Source organism: Meles meles, chromosome 10 (genome assembly GCF_922984935.1).
Source record: "Meles meles chromosome 10, mMelMel3.1 paternal haplotype, whole genome shotgun sequence".
Taxonomy (NCBI): Eukaryota; Metazoa; Chordata; class Mammalia; order Carnivora; family Mustelidae; genus Meles; species Meles meles.
The window spans coordinates 97,408,946-97,427,896 of record NC_060075.1 but is presented as its reverse complement, the minus strand read 5'-3'; the positions used below and the strand labels follow the sequence as shown (position 1 = coordinate 97,427,896).

Below are 18,951 nucleotides of genomic sequence, written 5' to 3'. Positions count from 1 at the left end.
TTTGCACTATTTTGCTTCCCTTCTCTGGCTTCTGTCCTCTCCAACGCCAACATCGCCCCATCCAGGAAGGTGTCCCAGAGGACTTCAGCTGGGGCCAACTCCTCTTTGGGCTCTCACAATACCCCACATCCCCAAGCATTGATTCAACTGTCAGCCTGGGCTTCCAGGGTCTGTCTGCTGATTTATTGCTCACGCAGCTCTGTGAGCTTCCCTGGGTGGGAACAACACCTTTTCCCTCCGTATCCCATGGGCTGTGCTCTGCAGAATCTGGAACCTGCAGAGCTTCCAAAACGGTGGGGCATTAAAAAGGAAGGCTCCTATTTAACTCTGGATAGAGTAAGACTGAAGAACGGCCTTCACGGACAGTGCCACTGCCCTGAGCAGAACTGAGGCAAAGGAATAAGGATACATTCCCACTGGGCTCAGTGCATTCATTCACTCATTCATTCATTCATTCCAGGATGAATTCATTTGAAAGACAATGAATGAGCACCTTCTAGGTGCCAGATATTATGCTGAGCCCTAGACATACAAGCCCCCACCTTTGCCTGGGACATGTATAAGAATATAAGAGGTGATCTTGGGGGTGTCTGGGTGGCTCAGTCAGTTGAGTTTCTGACTCTTGATTTCAGCTCAGGTCATGATCTCATTGGATCAAGCCCTGCATCAGGCTCAGTGTGCAGCTTGGGATCTCTCTCCCTCCCTCCCTCTCTCTCTCAAATAAATAAATCTTAAAAAAAAATCTAAGAGGTGGGCAGCACAGTGGGAGGGGTTGGGGGAAGGAGCGCTGCTGGGCAGTGAAGGTAACGAGAATGCAGAAGTTCCAGGGTGTCCCAGGCCTGGCAGAAGGGCCCAGGGTGTCTTCTGTATTGAAGAAACAGGATGCACTTGAGGTCCCCGGAAATCTGCTGGCGCGGCAAACGTGGCCTCAGTCGAAAGCAATGAGCAGTGCTCACCCCCACACTCCTTGTCCAGATTCACCCCCTTAGGCTCAAGGAGATTCAGCATCAAACAAGAGCCTTCCCAGAAACTGCCTAGGATAGCAGTCAGCCCCACGTCCTCGTGTCAGACGCTGCGTGGAGAGGGAGATATCAAGGGAGGCTATTTCATTGTGCTGGGATGTTAGCTGCCCTTAATCTTCAAAGAGGTAAACCCCCTCTCGGCTCCCATGAGGGAATCTCCATTGAAAGGACTCCCCCCACCCCCACCCACCGTGTGGGACAGCGAAAGCCAGCAGTGGGCAACCTTATTAAGGTCAGCAGCATTTCTTTGGAATTTTTATGAGCATCAACATCAAACATTTGAATTTTTTAAGTTTTTAAGAATGTTGGCATTTGAGGGGGTGCCTGGGTGGCTGAGTTGGTGAAGCATCTGCCTTTGGCTCACATCGTGACCCCAGGGTCCTGGGATCAAGTTCCACATCGGGCTCTCTGCTCAGCCAGGACTCTGCTTCTCCCTCTCCCTCTCCTGTTCCCCCTGCTTGTGCTCTCTCGCTCTCCCTCTCTCTCAAATAGATAAATCTTTAAAGAAGGAAAAGAAGAAAGGAAGAAAGAAAGAAAGAAAGAAAGAAGAAAAAAAGAGAAAAGAAAAGAAAGGAAAAGGAAAAGGAAAGGAAAGGAAAGAAAAGAAAAAGAATGCTGGCAGTTGAAACAATAGGCTTTCCACAGTGACTTAAAGAACAGAAAAGACCCAGGGACAATCTGGACCCACCTGGGTCTCTCCGACGGCACCAGCAAGTACTCCTCCAGGTGGAAGGCTGACAGGTCCAGCAGAGTGTGCCCCAGGCGGTTGGTCAGGTAGGGAGCCCTGGCACTTGCATTTGGACACTTCTGTAATTGTTTCCGAAGAGGGAAAATAGAAGCTTTGTTATAACCCACACACAGCCTCTCTGAAATCACTTTCAACATGACTTTTGCCAGCTTCCTTTTCTTATAACTTCTCTGTGGGCTTTTCTGTGCTCTGGTTTGCTAAGCTCCTTGAGAGTCACCTGCGTTTGAGAATTATACCAGAATCCCACCATGACCTTCACCCGCAGTTTTGACCAGGAACTTCACATCCTTCTCTGCATGCAAGTTTGGGTGGATTTGCAAGAACTCAAAAGGGAACAATACTCCCACGGGGGTGATCTGGCATCTGATGAAACTGAGGCACTGAGTTGAGGGTCGCTACACAGGAGAATTCAAGGGACCGTGTCTCTCACAGAAGTCCTGTAAGCAGAAGTCAAACAGCTCCGGTCCAGCACTCACTGGGAGGGCTGACACCTGCCCAGAGCCATGGACTCGTCACTGCTCAGAGAGGCTCGCCCCACCACCATCAGGATCCAGACTCTGTTTCCCAGAAGAGTCTAGAAAAGACAACCCACTCAGGCAGCTACACCACCAGGAGCTCCCTTCAGCTTCTACATCGTGCTTTCCCAGCCTCCCCCAGCTCCTGGTTTTCGAGAGATCAGATACCTATAAAAGGACGGCAAAGTAAGGGTCATAGATAAATTCAAGATAAGGCTTCCAGGTTTGTGATTGAACGGAGGGGAAAGACAGGGAAAGGAATGAGAGTCATTATCAGTTTGTGCTGATGTCAGTGACCTCAGTCCAGGGGAACGCAACACCCTGTCTGGTTTCCCTACCTCCGGCTTTCTTTCTAATCTGGATTAGATGGACACATCTCTCTAGAGCAGCCAGGTTCACTCAGGTGCCCACCTTGTAGAAAAATTCCAATTCCAATCAAGAAGTCAGGTGTACTAGAACATGTCCTCAGTTTCTGTTTCTAACTGATAAGGTTAGAAACAGAAACTGAGGACATGTTCTAGTTTCCTAGTTTCTAGTTTGGTTCCACCCCAACATGCCCTCTGTAGTAAGCTGAATACTGGCCTGCGAAGGTGTCAGGAACTCGGGAACCTACTTGTAAGGGCTTCGATGACAAACTTTGCAGACATTATTCAAGTAAGCATGGAAAGAGGACACTGTCCTGTATTGTCAGGATAAGCCCTAAAGCAGGCACACGCACCCTTGGAAGACAGAGAGGCAAAGAGAGAGGAGGAGGACAAGGAACAGGAAGGAAGGGGCCAGCAGAAGCTGGGAGGGAGAGGAACAGACTCTGTCACCACCTCCAGGCAGAGCGCCCTGATTTCATCCCTGTACACTTTTCAGACTTCTGATTCCAGACAGTGACAGGATGGACTTGTTGCCTGAAGGCACACAATCTATAACAAGCCATTACAGCAGAGACAGGAAGCAAGTGCCCCCGCCACTCAGTCTGTGGGAAGCCACACTCTTTCCTGACGGCAGGCTTTGAGTTATATCTTGGGGTTCTCCTGGGACAATGAAGCCTGAAACTCCCTTGTTCTTTGGAGCCGGCCCGATTCCAGAGCCCTTGCAGTGGCATGTCTACAAAGTAACATGTCCCCCTCAGCAGCAGGGCTGCCCCTAGAACACTGCTGTAGGTTCGGAGAGACTCACACATTCAATGAAAACCCCAGGGAATGGGCATATCCATGCACACCGGGGCCTCTGGATGACACGTGTGAATTTAAGAGGAGAGAAATACTTTGCCTTCCAGTAGCTGGGCTCAGTAGGATCTCTGGAGAGTGGAGACCCAGTGCTGGGTACTGGCAGTCCTCCCACACACCGTGTGCGGCCCCTCTGGGCCAGCCTGCAGGGCGGCACCGTTCTCTGCGGCGGGTCTGAATTTCACCTGGACGTCCCATCTCCTGGACCAGAGTCCTCTGCCTCCCAACGTGCGGAGCAGCATTTCTCAAAGTGCGTCCCAAAGAACGCAGGTGCCACAGACAGGAAGGAGTCATTTGTCAAGTAACCTGCAGGGAATCCTGTGTCTGTTCTAATCCACCATCGGCACCAGCACGAGCTGGCATCAGGATGGGCTGCAGCAAGGGGACCCATTCGATTCGGCTTTATCTGCATGTCCAAGGCTTGTCTGGCTATGTCACAGGAAACTTTCTTCCCTCCTGGCGTAATACTGAAATGTTATGGTTCATGTACGTTGGTGTGAATTTAGGAACATCTCCGTCATTCGTTCCTTTGCCACTGACACCCAGTCTAGTGACAACAAAGCTAAGGCAGCTCATAGGATAAAGAGCTGATTGAACAGAATGATTAAACCAAGGCCAGGAATAAGGGCCCAGAATGAAAAATTAGTGGTTTCATAACAGAAGGGACTAAACAAGAGAGGGAGGAATCCGTCGTTGCGTCCAAAAAACCGGGAGCTAGAGATAGCTGGGCTGTCCCTGCAAAGGAGCACGCAAGATGGCCGAGCAGCCAGACAGCCAGGCCCCGGGGACATGGGCAGAGTCTCGACAAACTCTCAGGTCAGCCACCAACCACGCCTCTGCCACGGGGCTGTGCCTCTGCTCTCACTTACGTGCCCACGCTCTGTGTCAGAGAAGAAAACAGGCCAGGTCCATCGAGGGAAAAACCTCCTCAAGTCACTACGCTAGTAAAAGAAATATATCCCAAGTTCCACTAAACAGAAAACCCCTGGAAACATGGGCTTCACGGGGCCATGTTTCCCTAACAGACCCTTGGTCCATTTCAACTGAGATTTTTGCTTTTCCTTTCTGGAAATTAGGATTGCACATTAGCTTGGTGACTGTGGCTAACAGGCTGATCTTTCTTATTAATCACCTTTTGAGATTTGCTCTGAGATGAGTTCCAATCAGCTTTCCAAGTAAGTTTCAATTCCCACCCTGGCACAGAGTGGAGAGCTTAGAACCCCACTTCAGCAGTGGAATCTGTACTCCCGTCCATTTCTATAGGACTCAGCCGTAATCCGACGAGACAGGTGGTCCCTTAGATTCTAATATGTAGCTCTCCACATTCCAGCAAGGATAAGACAGGACGCTGGAGGTCATCCTGCCTTAAAATTGGGGGAAAGGTCTCCCCAAAAGGCAATTCTAGCTTCTTTCTCATGAATTGAAGAAAATTAATTTGCTTACTAAATGCTGTCAGAGATGTCAATGGTCGTGAACAGCAGGAAATGAGTAGCAGGGTCACTGTAGTGCCCACAGAGCATGCCAGGTCACTGAGGAGCCCACAGAACATCGTATCATGTAAATGTCCACTCTGTGTACTGTAACTTTTCCCAGAACCAGCTAACCAGGTCAAGCAGAGAGTCGCAGAAGCTCCCTGAGTTAACAGTAATGAAGACGTCGTAGACCTAGACAGAGTAAGCTCGTTTTTCTGACTTGAGGTTTGAAACCTACAAAGGATCAAACACACCGTAGAAACCTACCAGGCAGCCACAGGAGTCGGGCGTTCGGGCCTGAGACAGGGGATCCACACGCCAGCATGAAGAATTCCTCCTAGCAAACAGAGGAGAGACTCAGGATGATCTTTCTGATTACAGAGCTCGTTGATTTCCATAAAAGAGTTGCATCAGCCCGGAGCTGCTCAGGAGATAGTCATCTCCTGCTGCAGAAGGCAGAGCTCTTACATTTGTTTTCACAGCTTGAGCTGCTAATCTGATGACAACGTTTCATTACAATGACAGTATTTCCATTCTATTAAATGATGCTCACTTGGTTGGCTGTACGGAAAGTGCTGCCAAGGCTCCCGGGGACGTGCGCCGGGGCCGGGGGCTGGTCTGCCTCCGCAGACACCTGCTCTCAGGCACTCCACTCTGCGCACCACGCCAGCAAGCGATAAGCACAGGAGCTGCTAATTCGGCTTCGTGGCGCGACACAGCGATTTAATCAGCATTTAAAGAAAAACAAGGATTAATTTTCCAGTGTGAAGAAAGTCTGCTGGACAGAAACAAGGATTAATTTTCCAGTACGAAGAAAGGCTGCTGGACAGAAACAGTGAGGAAAGGACCTCATGGAGCGGCTCCGAACATTTCATCCCAAAGTTCCCCGGGTGCTCTCACCCTTGGAGTCTCCGTTCTCTTTTTAACTGATGCTCATAAATCAAAAGTTGCTTTAGTAATAATCATCCCTACCTCCTCAAAACTTGATCAAGAAGAGAGGAAACGAACATTTCCTGAACAACAGACACCCTGCCGGAGATTTTTGCCAAAACGTCCTGGTGGCCCCACTTTTCAGAAGGTGAAATAGAGGCTCTGAGAGAGAGCTCGTCCAAGGTCACACCGAGCAGGACGGGTTTTTGGCACCCTGAGCTCCTGGCTCTGGGCTGTGCTGCTCCCACATGCTCCCACCAAGGTGCAAAGCATCCAGGCAACGATAAGAAGACCCTTGCTGTGTCCAGAGAAGCAGGTCAGTGAGAACCTGGCTTCTTCCCCTCTGGGATACGGCATTCAGGAATGCTGGGTTTCAGGTCTCCTGAATGCGGGGGAGGGTGAGATTCCTGTCTGGTGTGCATTTTGAATCTCAGAAGGAGGGAGCTGCCCTAAGGGCCTGATCTCGGGAGGAAAGGGCTCTGAGACACAAACTTGCCTAAAGGAACAACAGCCCTTCACACTGGCAGCAAGGGCACCCAACCCATCTGAAGGCTGAACTGGCTTCAAGCCGACACTGCCTTGCTTGTGGACCTTAGCCCCTTGGTCTATAGCAGACCTCACTCACTCCCCTTGAGATCTGCAGGCCACTGGCCTTGAGAGTGAAGGACCAGAATTTCTCAGAAGACCAGCCCTGACTGCATTTGAGAACACCTGCCAATGCCAGCAAGTCCATTCAGGGGCCTGTGGGCAGGGGACTCAGCACCAAGCACTCACTTCTCTGGCACGGAGCCCCTTCCCCTGCTTTTCCAGCGCCCTCCCCTCTAAAATTTTCCCACTTGGCCTGAAAGATGGCCTTTGGGACCATAGCCTGCTTATCTTCCCAGATGGCCAGCTTCCTGAATGAAGCAGACTTTCCTCACCCACCATCCCTTGTCCCTCAAGTATCAGGTTTCCAGGGGCAAACCATCGAACCTGAGTTCAGAACGGATACAGGACCACTGTGGCACCTCAGCTGAGCGCTGCTCTTTCTAGAGAACTGGGAGTCCGGGATGCAGAAAGCGGAGCTGGGGTTAGGAACCTGCCCACAACACACGGCAAAGACAGGGTAGAGCTGAGACTTGGGCTCAGGCAGCCGGTGCCTGAATCCGGGCTCTCTGCCCCTTCCACACCAGGGCGGATCTGCACACTCCTCAGGATCTCAGGCCTCCACCTCAACATTCTGAGTCTCCTCCGAAGGAATGTGTCACCAGCTGTTCCTAGCTGCGGACCCAACCTCAGGAGATCTGGGAGTCAGAGGACAACGAGACGGTTCCTCATACTGCTACAGACTGTCGAACCCTGGGAATGACCTTCCACCTCTCCCCACCTGGCTTTCACAGTTCAGTGGAAATAAAAAATCTGCTTCCTTCCACTCTTGTTCTCTGTAAAGCATCAACAAGAATGGGTGGGCAAAGGGACCATTTTGTCTCAGAGACGGAGGGGAAAGTGTCACCGGATCGCAAACCTCGCAAAATGAAATTAAATACTGAAAGCTACCAGTTGTCTTTCAAAAATTGGCAATTTTAAGCACATTTTAAAATTTAAATAACACATCATGTATTATGATGGGAGAACTTGTATTTTAAATCAGGTTTATACCACAATTAATTTTTTTGGAGCTGTTTATTACCTTCCGTACAAAAAGAGGTAAAAGTCAGGAATTCATCATCATACCCTTACATAGGAGACTCAGAGGAACTCAACAGAAAAATAACCCAGAAGCAGAATCCCACTTAGTATCTTAAAATGATTCCTCTAATTTAACAATCAAATGATTGGTCAAGTCTGCCAGGACAGGAAAATACAGATATCCCTAAATTCAAGACTAGCTTTCACTTACAGAAGGAAATTGACTTGTCTTAAGGAAAACCTTTTGCTTCCATCTGGGATCTTAGGAAATCAAGCCTATTTTTGTCACATGGGCAGAAATTATTAATATAAGTATTCATACTGACGGGCCCAGGGAAGTCGGCCCTGAAATATGCAACCGTGATATATTGATTATTTTGGGTTAAATTTACAGAGGAAAGAGCTGGTGGAGGCCAGGCACTCAGACCCTTTGTCCTGAAAGTAGGAGAAAAGTCTCCCTGAGGAAGGTACCCTCTCTTCCTTTCTGGAGAATTCTGTATATGCAAACCTTGTTTCTTCTTTACCAATTGTCTACCCCAAGCCCAAACCTCTTTGTTTTGTAGATTCTTTACAAATGTATTATCTCTTAGTCTAAAAGGTGTCCCAGCCGACTGGTCACTTCTTTGAGCTCTCATACATACTAATTAAATTTGTTTTTCTCCTGTTCATTTGTCTTACATCAATTTAATTATTAGACCAGCTAAAGAACCCAGAAGGGAAGAAAAGAAAAGCCTTCAGCCCCTAAAATAACATTCTTGAGTGAGGCAGCCCCTCCCCCACCCCCAGCCTTTTTGTCCTGGTGACCAAGACAAAGGAGCAGGAAAGGTTACAAAATAGGAAGGGTTAAGAATAGACCCTGTGCATTTCCCGAGAGAAAGGAGAAAACCAACACACAGATTCAGGAAGGAAAAGAAAGTCTCAAGAGGAAAACCAAGGAGGGTGGGCTAGCTGCACGGGGGTGGGGAGGGCAGCTGAAGGAGGGCGTTCTGAGCCTGGGGAGGGGTGAGGATGGGGAGCCATCCTGAGTGCCAGGAAGGAACTGCAATTCTAAATATGTTCTGCTGTTCTTAGCACCGAATCTACTTTTTCCCCTCTGGAGAAATTCGATAAAGAAATGTCCTTTGGGGGCACCTGGGTGGCTCAGTCCTTAAGCGTCCGCCTTTGACTCAGGTCATGATCTCAGGGTCCTGGGGTCGAACCCCGCATCAGGCTCCCAGCTCAGCAGGAAGCCTGCTTCTCCCTTTCCCTCTGCAGCACCCCCACTTGTGTGCATCTCTCTCGCGCTCTCAAATAAATAAATAAAATCTTAAAAAAAAAAAAAGTCCTTTGATCAGCCAGCCACACTCTGACAGGTGGGGCCAGCCCAGCTCTCCACAGGCCCTGGGCTGCTGGTCGGTTTCTCCAAGCCCATTTTACATCCCGCCCGGCACAGCAAAGGGGCAGACACAAAGAGGTATTGCCATGGAAGTTCCTGCTTAGTAAAGGGAATTACTTTGTTTTTCAACACCAGACTACAGTGAGGTGACGTAATTAATTTCCCATTAATTCGTCCGCACCAAGCCCCTAATAGTTATTCCCTCCTGATTGACGACTTGACTAATGCACCGATGTGTCCTCGCCCATTGGAAAAACCTACTGCCAATATTGCATTATTGTCTAGATTTTTATATTTATGACTCCAAAGCATACACTTTGGTACTTAACACATCCTTGTGGTTTTATCACGTTCCCCACATGCTCTTCCCGGAACTGTCCATTCCTGGAGCAGGGCCCGGTCGGACATGAACCCCGGTTCCTCCCGCAGCGCTGCTCTTAAAGTAGATGCTCAGTAAGTAACAGCCAAGCAAACTGAGAGAGGAAATTCTTTACGAGGGAAGGCAGGCTTTCACGAGTTTCATTTAAAAAGTCATCTCAATGTTATCACTTTCAAATCTTAGAAGGAAAAAAATCTTCCCGGTAATTCACCTCCAACAGGTGAACCATTTTAAGTTCCTCTGGTTAAAAATAAAAAAACAGTCTTTCCATAGGTACAAGTTTTCCCTAAAAGTAAGTTACCACACATTTCATATTTCCATGCTTTTTATCTTTGGGTTTTATTAGACAAATTGAATACTATTAATTATTAAATTTTTTAGCGATAATATAAAGCTTGTGTTTGTGTTTGCCAAGGAAAGAAGGGGCAACTATGTAACCTAACGGCTCCTTAGGCGAATGTATGTCACTTAAGGTTGCAAGGGGGGCTGGGTGGGGAGCTGAGTGGCTCAGTCAGTTAATGCACCCACTCTTTTTTTTTTTTTTAAGATTTTACTTATTTGAGAGAGAGAGATGAGAGAGAGCATGAGAAGGGGAAGGTCAGAGGGAGAAGCAGACTCCCTGATCAGGGAGCCCCATTCAGGACTTGATCCTGGGACTCCAAGATCATGACCTGAGCCGAAGGCGGTCGTTCAACCAACTGAGCCACCCAGGCACCCCACACACTCTTGATTTCAGCTCAGGTTATGATCTCAGGGTAATGGGATGGAGCCCCACGGTGGGTTCTGTGCTCACCATGGAGTCTACTTGTCCCTCTCCCTCTGCAACTCCTCCCCCATCTCTAAAATAAATAATTAAAATCTTTTAAAAAGAAAATAAAATGAACCTGCAAGGGGAAAGACCAGTCAGGAAGGGAGATGGTTCTCGGGGTCTGCAAGGTTGTGGGTGGAGGGCACACTCTCATGAAGGCAACCGAGAGATACTTACAGGTCTGGGTTCAAATCAGCACAGAGTGGATCCTGATCTCCAAACTTCCGCAGAAGCACATGGGTGAGCTCCTGGCCCTGGCTCCTGCTCCCGCTGCTACTTTATTGGAAGACGGAAGAAATAAGGTGGCCATGTTAGTATTTGCTGGCAGAGATCACAGGACAGCACGCCCTAGCTGAGCTGATCACAGCACATGACGCTTAGATCTGTGATTGCAGATAACGGTTACTGTTGAGTTAGTATAGTAAAGCGAAAACATTGTTACATATTAATTGTTACATATTAATGCTCACTCTGTATTCCTGTCCTCATCTTCTCACTTCTACAACATTATCATCTTTGGCATTTTTGCATGGCTTTTAAAAATGAATTTTAAATGCTGGAGAAGATTTCATCACATTAATATATTAAAATCTATTTTAAAAATTCTCTTAATGTTGGAACTCTGGTTTGTTTGAATATTCTATTGGCCACTCTGCAATAGAAGTTTGTATTTTTATGCTTCTTTTTTTCTATATGTGAGCTATATGGAACAACCATTTTCTTGGTAAATCCTGTGTGTGCTTTAAGTAGACATCGAATTATCATATTTATTTTACTGGCACAAGCATCAGAAGTCAGGTGATAGTTGCTGAGAAACAGCCAAGGCTTAATTTCTTTGCTGAAGACACCACCGGTGGTTAAGACATGCTATTCCTCTAATCCGGGGAGGTGTGGAAAAAAACTGTATTACATTCCATACGTGGAGTGTAAGAGAAACCTTGACTTGAGAAAATGGAGAGGAAAAGATCATTTAAATCTGTCTAAATTGGACTCATTGGGAGTGGCCTCTTTGAAGTAATTAAAACTCTGAATTACTACTGCATTTCCAAAAGAAAGGAGGTTTATTACTTCCAGAACTTCTATCATTTATTCAAAATGCTTCTGAATAGACACGTTGGGGAATGCTTCCCCCGAGATAAAAATGATGTACTATAGCGTCAGCGGTTACTTACACGTAGAGAGTGGCCTCAAGTCTCCTTGAAAAGCAGCTGCGTGTACATTAACAAATGCACACAAAGGTTTATTTTAAACAACTTAAAACAGAAGCTTTCCCGTAAGGAATGTAAGACCCTCGGTGTAATGTCCAAACACAGTGTCTCCTGACAGCGAGATGCTGATTCCCGAACACCGTTCTGAATCGCCCCGGCAACCAAAACCGGGGAGTCGAGGCGCTCATTCTTACTGAACCTTCACGACCCAGAAGCACCAAATAATGCCCGAAACGAAAAGGAACTTCAGTATTTCCCACAGTGCAGCCTTCTACCCAGATGGGATTTGACCGAGATTTCAAATTTTCCTAATCCCCTCAGTGAGCCTCCAACACACCAAATGATGTTTCCTCAGCTTCACATTGACCAGCTGCCGCCCGTGACCTTCCTCGTTACCTATGCGCCTTCCTTGAGAAGGGAACTAAGCCCCCCAACACTCCTCGGACCTTGCCATCTCTGGGCAAAAGCTGCCCAGCACTGTCTCCCAGAAGGCTGCACCCTGCCCCACTCCTCCCCTGCCTGGCCCAGCCCAACCTCACCTGACCTGCCCCACCCCATCCCACGCCAGTCCACCCAGCCAGACCCACCTCAGCCCAGCCCAACCTCACGGGGCCCCCCCTCGCCCCTCCCAGCCAATCTCAACTCCACCTGACCCCAGCTGGCCCCGCCCCAGCCCCGCCCAACCACATCTGGCCCCGCCCATCCAGGCTTGCCCTGCCTGGCCCCGTCTAGTCCCACTAAACCACCTTGATTGGACAGCTCCTCCCCAGCCCTGCAGCTTCCCCAAAAGTGCATCCCCTCTCCCTGAACTTGCTTCTAAGTCTGAAGCGTTTTTGAGCTCTGAGTTCCTTCTTCTGTGAGCCCTCCTCAGCCTCCTCTCTCTTCTCTCCTGTTCCTGCCCAGTGGCCTGGAGACCTTCACCACTGGCTTTTGACATCACCAGTGGTTTTAAAAACCGCTAGTTTTTTGTTTGTTTGTTTGTTTTTTGTTTGTTTTTTTTTAAGATTTTATTTATTTATTTGACAGACAGAGATCACAAGCAGGCAGAGAGGCAGACAGAGAGAGAGGAGGAAGCAGGCTCCCTGTCAAGCAGAGAGCCCGATGCAGGGCTCGATCCCAGGATCCTAGGATCATGACCTGAGCTGAAGGCAGAGGCTTTAACCCACTGAGCCACCCAGGCAACTGATGATCCCCTCTCATCACGGGAGAAAACGACCCAGGGGAGAAAGGACACCAGGCTTAGCCTGCAGTTGGAACACAATAGATTCTCAAAAATATTTCATGAAGCAAACTGTGATCTTATGACTGGGCTAATCCTTCATCACTATCCAAATATTTTACCTCCTTAAATATGGTCTTCCTTGACCTCTTAACTTTCAGAGAGGAACAATTTTAATAGAAAAGAAAGACCAACTCATTACGACAAATTAGTTTTGTGTTTCTGCTGAGGACAACTCTTTTCAGCTCCATAACTGTGCATAAGCTTAGGATAGGAACATGGCTGTAGCATCCAGTACAGAATAATTACTTATAGGAAAATGCCATCTTCCCCACTGCATAAAACACAACAAAGGTTTTAAAGTATTCGGGTGGTTTACAGTTGGCCTAATAGGATTCTGTACAGCTGTGGACAGAACGGACAGTGATGAAACACACTGAAATTTACACCAAAGTAATGTCTCCTAAATCGGCATTGTGACCTCTGTATAAACAGCCTCCCAGTTTCCGACAAATAAGAAAATACGTTTACAAGGAAAGGGACATATTTTCCACTGAAATCTTGCCCATAAAAAGAAAACATTATTTGTGACATCTGTAGAAATACTCTGGATTGCTTTCTTTTGACCCATTAATCCAAGAACAAACATGAAAGTTTAAAATTCCTTTTTTTCTGAAAAACATATTGATCTACAAAGTGGTTTTCTTGGAGCTTACTTACTAGACTTACTAAGTGCAAGTTTAAAAGTTACGGTTTGCTTTCTACTAGATTTTTGCTTAGGCCTAGAGATCACTGCTTTAAAAAAAAAAAAGGGAACTGGCTTTAAGTTGTCCCTTGTTGTCTGAAGATTCAAATGCTTGCTCCTAAAACAATTGTTTTGTGCTTGTCCTCAAATCCTCAGCTATATTTTAAAGTGCTGTTAGAATCAAGTGAAATCTGTCATTACCAGACTCTAGAAAGTGAAAATCAGTGCCTAATCCTGATTCTGGAGGCGGTACCTAATGGGATACTGTTTCTCTCTCTGTGTTACTCACAAATTTTACCAAGCATCAGAGTGACCCAGGGAGCTTGCTGGTACAGAACAGATACATATTTCTAAACACCACCCCAAAGGGGCTTCCTGTTGTTAATGGAGCCCCCTGGACTGAAATCTGCAGATCCCTTGAGAAAAAGATTAAGAAACAAAAACAAGAAAAAGATCCAGCACTCTAAAAACAAAGAAGAAATCCTACAAGCTTACAGACAGAAAATGTTATCTAAGAAGGAAAGAGAACCAGGCAAACAGGCAGCTGCAGCGGTGGTGGGGACTGCGGGAGGGTGGGGGTGGTGGTGGTGAGGGGAGTGGGGAAGTGGCATGGGGAGGTGGGGGGGGGCGGGAAGCTGCGCTACCTACCATCTCCTGATAACTCTGAAAAGGACAACAGCATCCAGAAACTCTGATTGCAAGCCAAGGTAGACTATGGCTCCCCAAAATAAGTTCTTTGGCATAAACATTTTCTTAAGCTGGCTATTTTTAAGAGATACATAAAAGCACTGAAGAGGATACATATATGCAAGATTGTAACCGCTTTGGCAAAAGTTTGGCATTATCTCCTAAAGCAGGATATTTACATGCTCTGCAAGTGATCAGCAATTATGTTTCTCGGACCAGCCAGGAGAGGCTCTTATATGGGTATAACTATTATTAAACATTTATTAGAATATTCTAGAATGTTCATGCAACACCGTTCACAATGGCAAAAACAAATGAACAAGCCAAAAAACAAACAAACAAACAAACCTGGAAAGATCTCCTCATATCCATCATTAAGAGAGAAGATTAATAAGTTGTGGTATATTCATACCATGGAATACTGTCTAATATTCAAAACAAACGATATGCAGAAACATGGAACAATATGGAAGTCTTAGTGATGCACTATGAAGTGAAAAAGGTCATTCTCAGATGCATGGGATTCTTTTGTACACTTCACAACAGATACAGAATTGCAGTGTGTTTAGACAGAGGCAGAGGGCTGGGATAATGGGGTACGGAACAGACATATAGTCCTAGCCTCCGCAGGCTTCAGAGAGATGTTCATTACATGATTGACTAGAAGTAAGCAAACAGAGGAAATCTGGCTCTGTGTGGCCAGTTTAACATACTAAAAGCTCTGCGAAGTTTATAGAAAAGAAATCTATTTAACTTTGTTTTGCAGCTCAATCAGTCCCAATAGGAAGAGGGAATCTCTTTAGCGACATTCAGAATGGATACCCAAAGGAAGAACTCTCCGCGAAACAACCATTTAAGAAATGCCATTGTAAACTAAACTGGATTAGATCACTGCCCACATTTCACAGCCTCTTAATGCTAGTGCTCATTGTACTTGCAGGATAGGCCTCTGCTTGGAATGCCTTCCACACCTGCCAGGAAAAAGACTTTTGCTGGATTACCTCCTTACTCTTCACATGACTCATACTTCTTCCTCTATCTGGAGAAACTTCTTCTCCTACCTCCCTGGGGAGCACCAAGCTATCATTGAGGAGACTCAGTTCAGGTGCGATAGCCTGTCGAAGGCTTTCCTGGACACACCCAGATGAAGCACCCCATCCCGTCCACTTTGGCACAACCCCACACTGTGTATCTATGCCTATCATTTTTCAAGAAACACATTTTATAATTAAACAACTCAGGATAGTTACAGCTCCTTCCCACTTGGGGAGTGTGGCAGAGATGGGAACATTTGGCCAGAACACCTTAGTGGACACTGTCCTTTTGGTCTGTTCCTTTAAAACAGTTCAGAGAAGAAGATTAGAGCAGGAACATAAAATATCTAGGCAGAAGGGAAAGAAGCCCACTTGCAGAGGGAACACTTGGGGCCTGCCCACATTTCTCGAAACAGAAGAGAATTCTCTTTATGAGTTGAACCCAGACTCCATGGATCATAAGGACACACAGAGGAAGAGTATAATTAACCAAAGGATCCGGAAATGAACTGGACCGTTTGTCATCAATTTCACCTTCTCTGCCTGTATTTGTCTAAACCTAATTCCAAATTACACATCGTTGTAAAAGCAACTAATTCTGGGAAGCACCAGGGGCCTGGCTATTTAAGCTTGCTGTTTTTAGTAAGGATAAGTAGTTGACAAAGGCAGACATTGTACCATCCACACCATGCGCCCCCTGCGTAATACGCACCGTGCCCGGTCCCCAGATGTGTGAGCATCTCCTTCCAGAAGGAGAGCTGTACTGTCATTCAGGTTGGTGATGCTCCCAGCATGGGGCAGAGCTCAGGGGACAAAAGCTGCCTCATTCTGGGGAGCCGGGGAACCAGCTCAGGTCCCTCCGTCTGGCCCCCAGCGGTAAAACTAACCTCCTAGAAACACACTATGCAAATTCATCTCCTATAAAACTCCAAATTTACGGGCAGCAAACCTGGATGTTCTCCAGCCTGGGGACACGTATGGGCTCATTCCCACCCCAAGAGAAAAGTCAGACATGTCTCTGCAGAGACGGGCGTGCAGCTCCTGGCTGTCATCCCAGAGCCAACGGGGAGGGTTCTGTGAAACCCAATAGTCCCTCTTATCCGAGGCTCTGGTTGTGGATCACCCACAGGTGTAAGGGCTTTCCTCCAGGCAGACCTTCAAGTCACTCATCCCGACCACATCACGTCGGCACTAGAACTAGGTGGGTACGGGGGAGAGCCCACATTCACGTCACCGTAGAGAGTCTGTTGTTCCGAGTGCTGTGTTCTTGCTGTTGTCAGGCTCTGCCTGTGCCTGATTTCAGGGTTAAGCTATATCGTAGGTCTGTAGGCATGAGTAGGAAAAAACTCAGTATCTCCAGTCCATGGGCTTACCCTCTTGAACCCAGTGCTCCAAAATCATGAAGCCTCACATATATTTGGGATTCTTAAAAGTATCAATGCTACTGGGACACCTAGGGGGCTCAGTCACGTAAGCATCTCCCTTTGGCTCAGGTCATGATCCCGGGGTCCTGAGATCAAGCCCTGTGTCAGGCTCCCCGCTCAGCAGAGTCTGCTTCTCCCTCTCCCTCTGCTACTCCCCCTGCGGTGCTCTCTCTCTCAAATAAATAAATAAAACATTTTTAAAAAAGGATCAAAGTTACTGTTATTCATAATCCTGACATAATTTGGAAGTAAAAGAGGGGGAAAAAGAAGGTTCTTACCTGAAAAAGTAAGCTTCGGCCCTGTCGTAATGGCCCGGTGTCAGTTTGAGGGGAGGGTAGTCGATGGCCAGAGGCCTCACCATGAACAAGGCCATGGCCAAGGCCACGAAGAGGACGGGCAGCAGCAGGTCAGAGAGGGCGCCTTTCCAGGCCCGGCGTGTGTGGCGGAGCCGCTTAACCAGGAGGGCGGCGGCCTGAGCCAGAGGCTGTGGGCTGCTCCATGCAGGCGGGGTCCCTGCTGGGGCATCACCTGCAGAGACAGGGACATGCAGCCAGCCTGAGGCCAGGGGACCCCCCCTCACGCTCGCACACACACATGCACACAAACACTGCCTGGGTTCTGGGGATCCCTCCAGGGGCTTGCAGATGGCTCTGGCAGCTCGTGGTGCAGGAGCACCCCCGTTCCGACTCCCCACACTGAGGGGGTCACTGGAAATTCATACACACAGGACGTCTTGCGACGTGGCAGGGCAAAGACAGAGTTCTCCTGTTGGTGAAAACACAGCGTGCTCCTGAGCGTGGACTCAACCCAAGAGCAATGGGACCTCATGTCCCAGGTACATGCCGGAGGGGGTGGAGGGGTGTCAAGGGGGCCAGCCCCCTCCACTGCCTCCCTTCTCTTGCTACACCTCCTGTTTTCACAGCCCAGTCATTCCTGAAGATGCCCCAGGCGACGTCCAGGTCAGGGCTAGGAAGCACCAGCCCCCAGCCCCGGAGCCCATTCCCCCTGCCCGGCGGGGGCATCCCTGGTGGAGAAGAGGCCAGCATGGCCTCCAGGAGCGCATGTCCAGCTCCGAGTGAGCCCCCCAACCCTCCAGGCTTCAGCCACCGGGCCCTCCCTCCCTCCACCGCCAGCTCGGAGACCCACCCTCACCGAGCCGTGCTCAGGAGGGGAGGCTGGACAGCAGGGCCTGAGCATACACTGGGGCTGTCCTGCTCCCCTTTCCGGGTCCCTATCAGAGGGGCCATCTGGGGCCAAACAGAAGAGGCTGCAGTAGACCTGTCCCAGGCGGGCCAAGCAGCTGGTACCGAAAACTCTCACATCCAGGGTGAAGATGACAAAACTGGAGGAAAGCGAGAGGCAGACCAAGGTCTGCAGCCCCGATCCCTGTCCAAAGGAGGGACTCAGCCATGCCCACGCTACTCCCTTCCAAAGTCTTCCAGAGAACCCAACAGGAAGTACTTGAACAGGAAGACTGGCCTTCTAAGAGGCCAGGTATGCTAACTTGATGTCCCTGCTTACAGATACCCAACGGAAAGGCCGTTACTAAAGCACAGCGGATACGGTTCAAGTCCCCCAGAGCAATCACTCTGGAAGATAACTTATTTACGACAGCAGTGAGCACAGAGCCGGAGAGGAGCAGCTATGGACAAAAACACGTCTGCGGACTAAGTCCTTCCTTTGTCACATATGTATGGAGTGAGTCAATGTCCTGAGGCAGGTTCAGGGCTATTCCGGCTTTGTCCTCAAAAAAGACATCACCTAGGGGCTAAGAGAAAAACGTAAAAACATGACCCAACCCAATCAAGTGTTGCCATCAGCGTGGGCAGAGCTGAAAGATCTGGTACCAAGGAAGCCTGGGGAAGGTGAGAAAGAGTCACTGGGCATGTACAGGCAGACCCACTGAGACCTGTACAGGAAGTCAGGTCACTGTCCCTCCTGAGCAGAGTAATGCCCAGGCCCTTCCTACTCTGTCCTCCCTGTGAGTCCTTTTTTTTTTTTTTTCCTTAAGATTTTATTTGTTTATTTATTTATTTATTTATTTATTTATTTACTTGATAAAGAGACAGAGAGACAGATGGAGCATGAGGGGAGAGAGGGAGAAGCAGGCTCCCCGCTGAGCAGGGAGCCCGATGTGGGATTCTACCCCAGGACCACGGAATCATGACCTGAGCTGAAGGCAGACGCTTAACCGATTGAGCCACCCAGGTGTCCCCTTACCTTCACAGAGAGCCCTTCACTTCTGACATTTCTGGTCACCAAACGTGGGGCCTTTCCCCACACATCAACCGATTCTCCATGACACCCCCTGGGTGTCCCACAATCAGCTCACTTCGAACACCATGTCCCTGGAGAGTATGGGACCCCACAGGGAAAGGCTCAGTCATACAGAACGGCCCCTTTCCAACATGGGACACCAACCACAGGCCCAGCTTGTCACCTGTGCCTTCCAAGTGACTGAGTGCCCATCAGAGTCTCCCATGACCCGTGCCTTGGG

At 48.4% G+C, this 18,951-nt stretch overlaps 1 protein-coding gene across 1 annotated transcript in view; it reads right to left on the bottom strand.

Annotated features, from left to right (window-relative positions):
* Nucleotides 1–18,951, bottom strand: part of ABCA13 (ATP binding cassette subfamily A member 13) — a 322,891-nt gene that overhangs the window by 108,186 nt on the left and 195,754 nt on the right. The window contains exons 44-47 of the mRNA XM_046020270.1: nt 16,733–16,982; nt 10,315–10,410; nt 5,245–5,314; nt 1,711–1,829 (exon numbers count right to left, since the gene is read on the bottom strand). Of these exons, the coding sequence (XP_045876226.1) occupies nt 1,711–1,829; nt 5,245–5,314; nt 10,315–10,410; nt 16,733–16,982 (535 nt within the window). The remainder of the gene's footprint in view (nt 1–1,710; nt 1,830–5,244; nt 5,315–10,314; nt 10,411–16,732; nt 16,983–18,951) is intronic.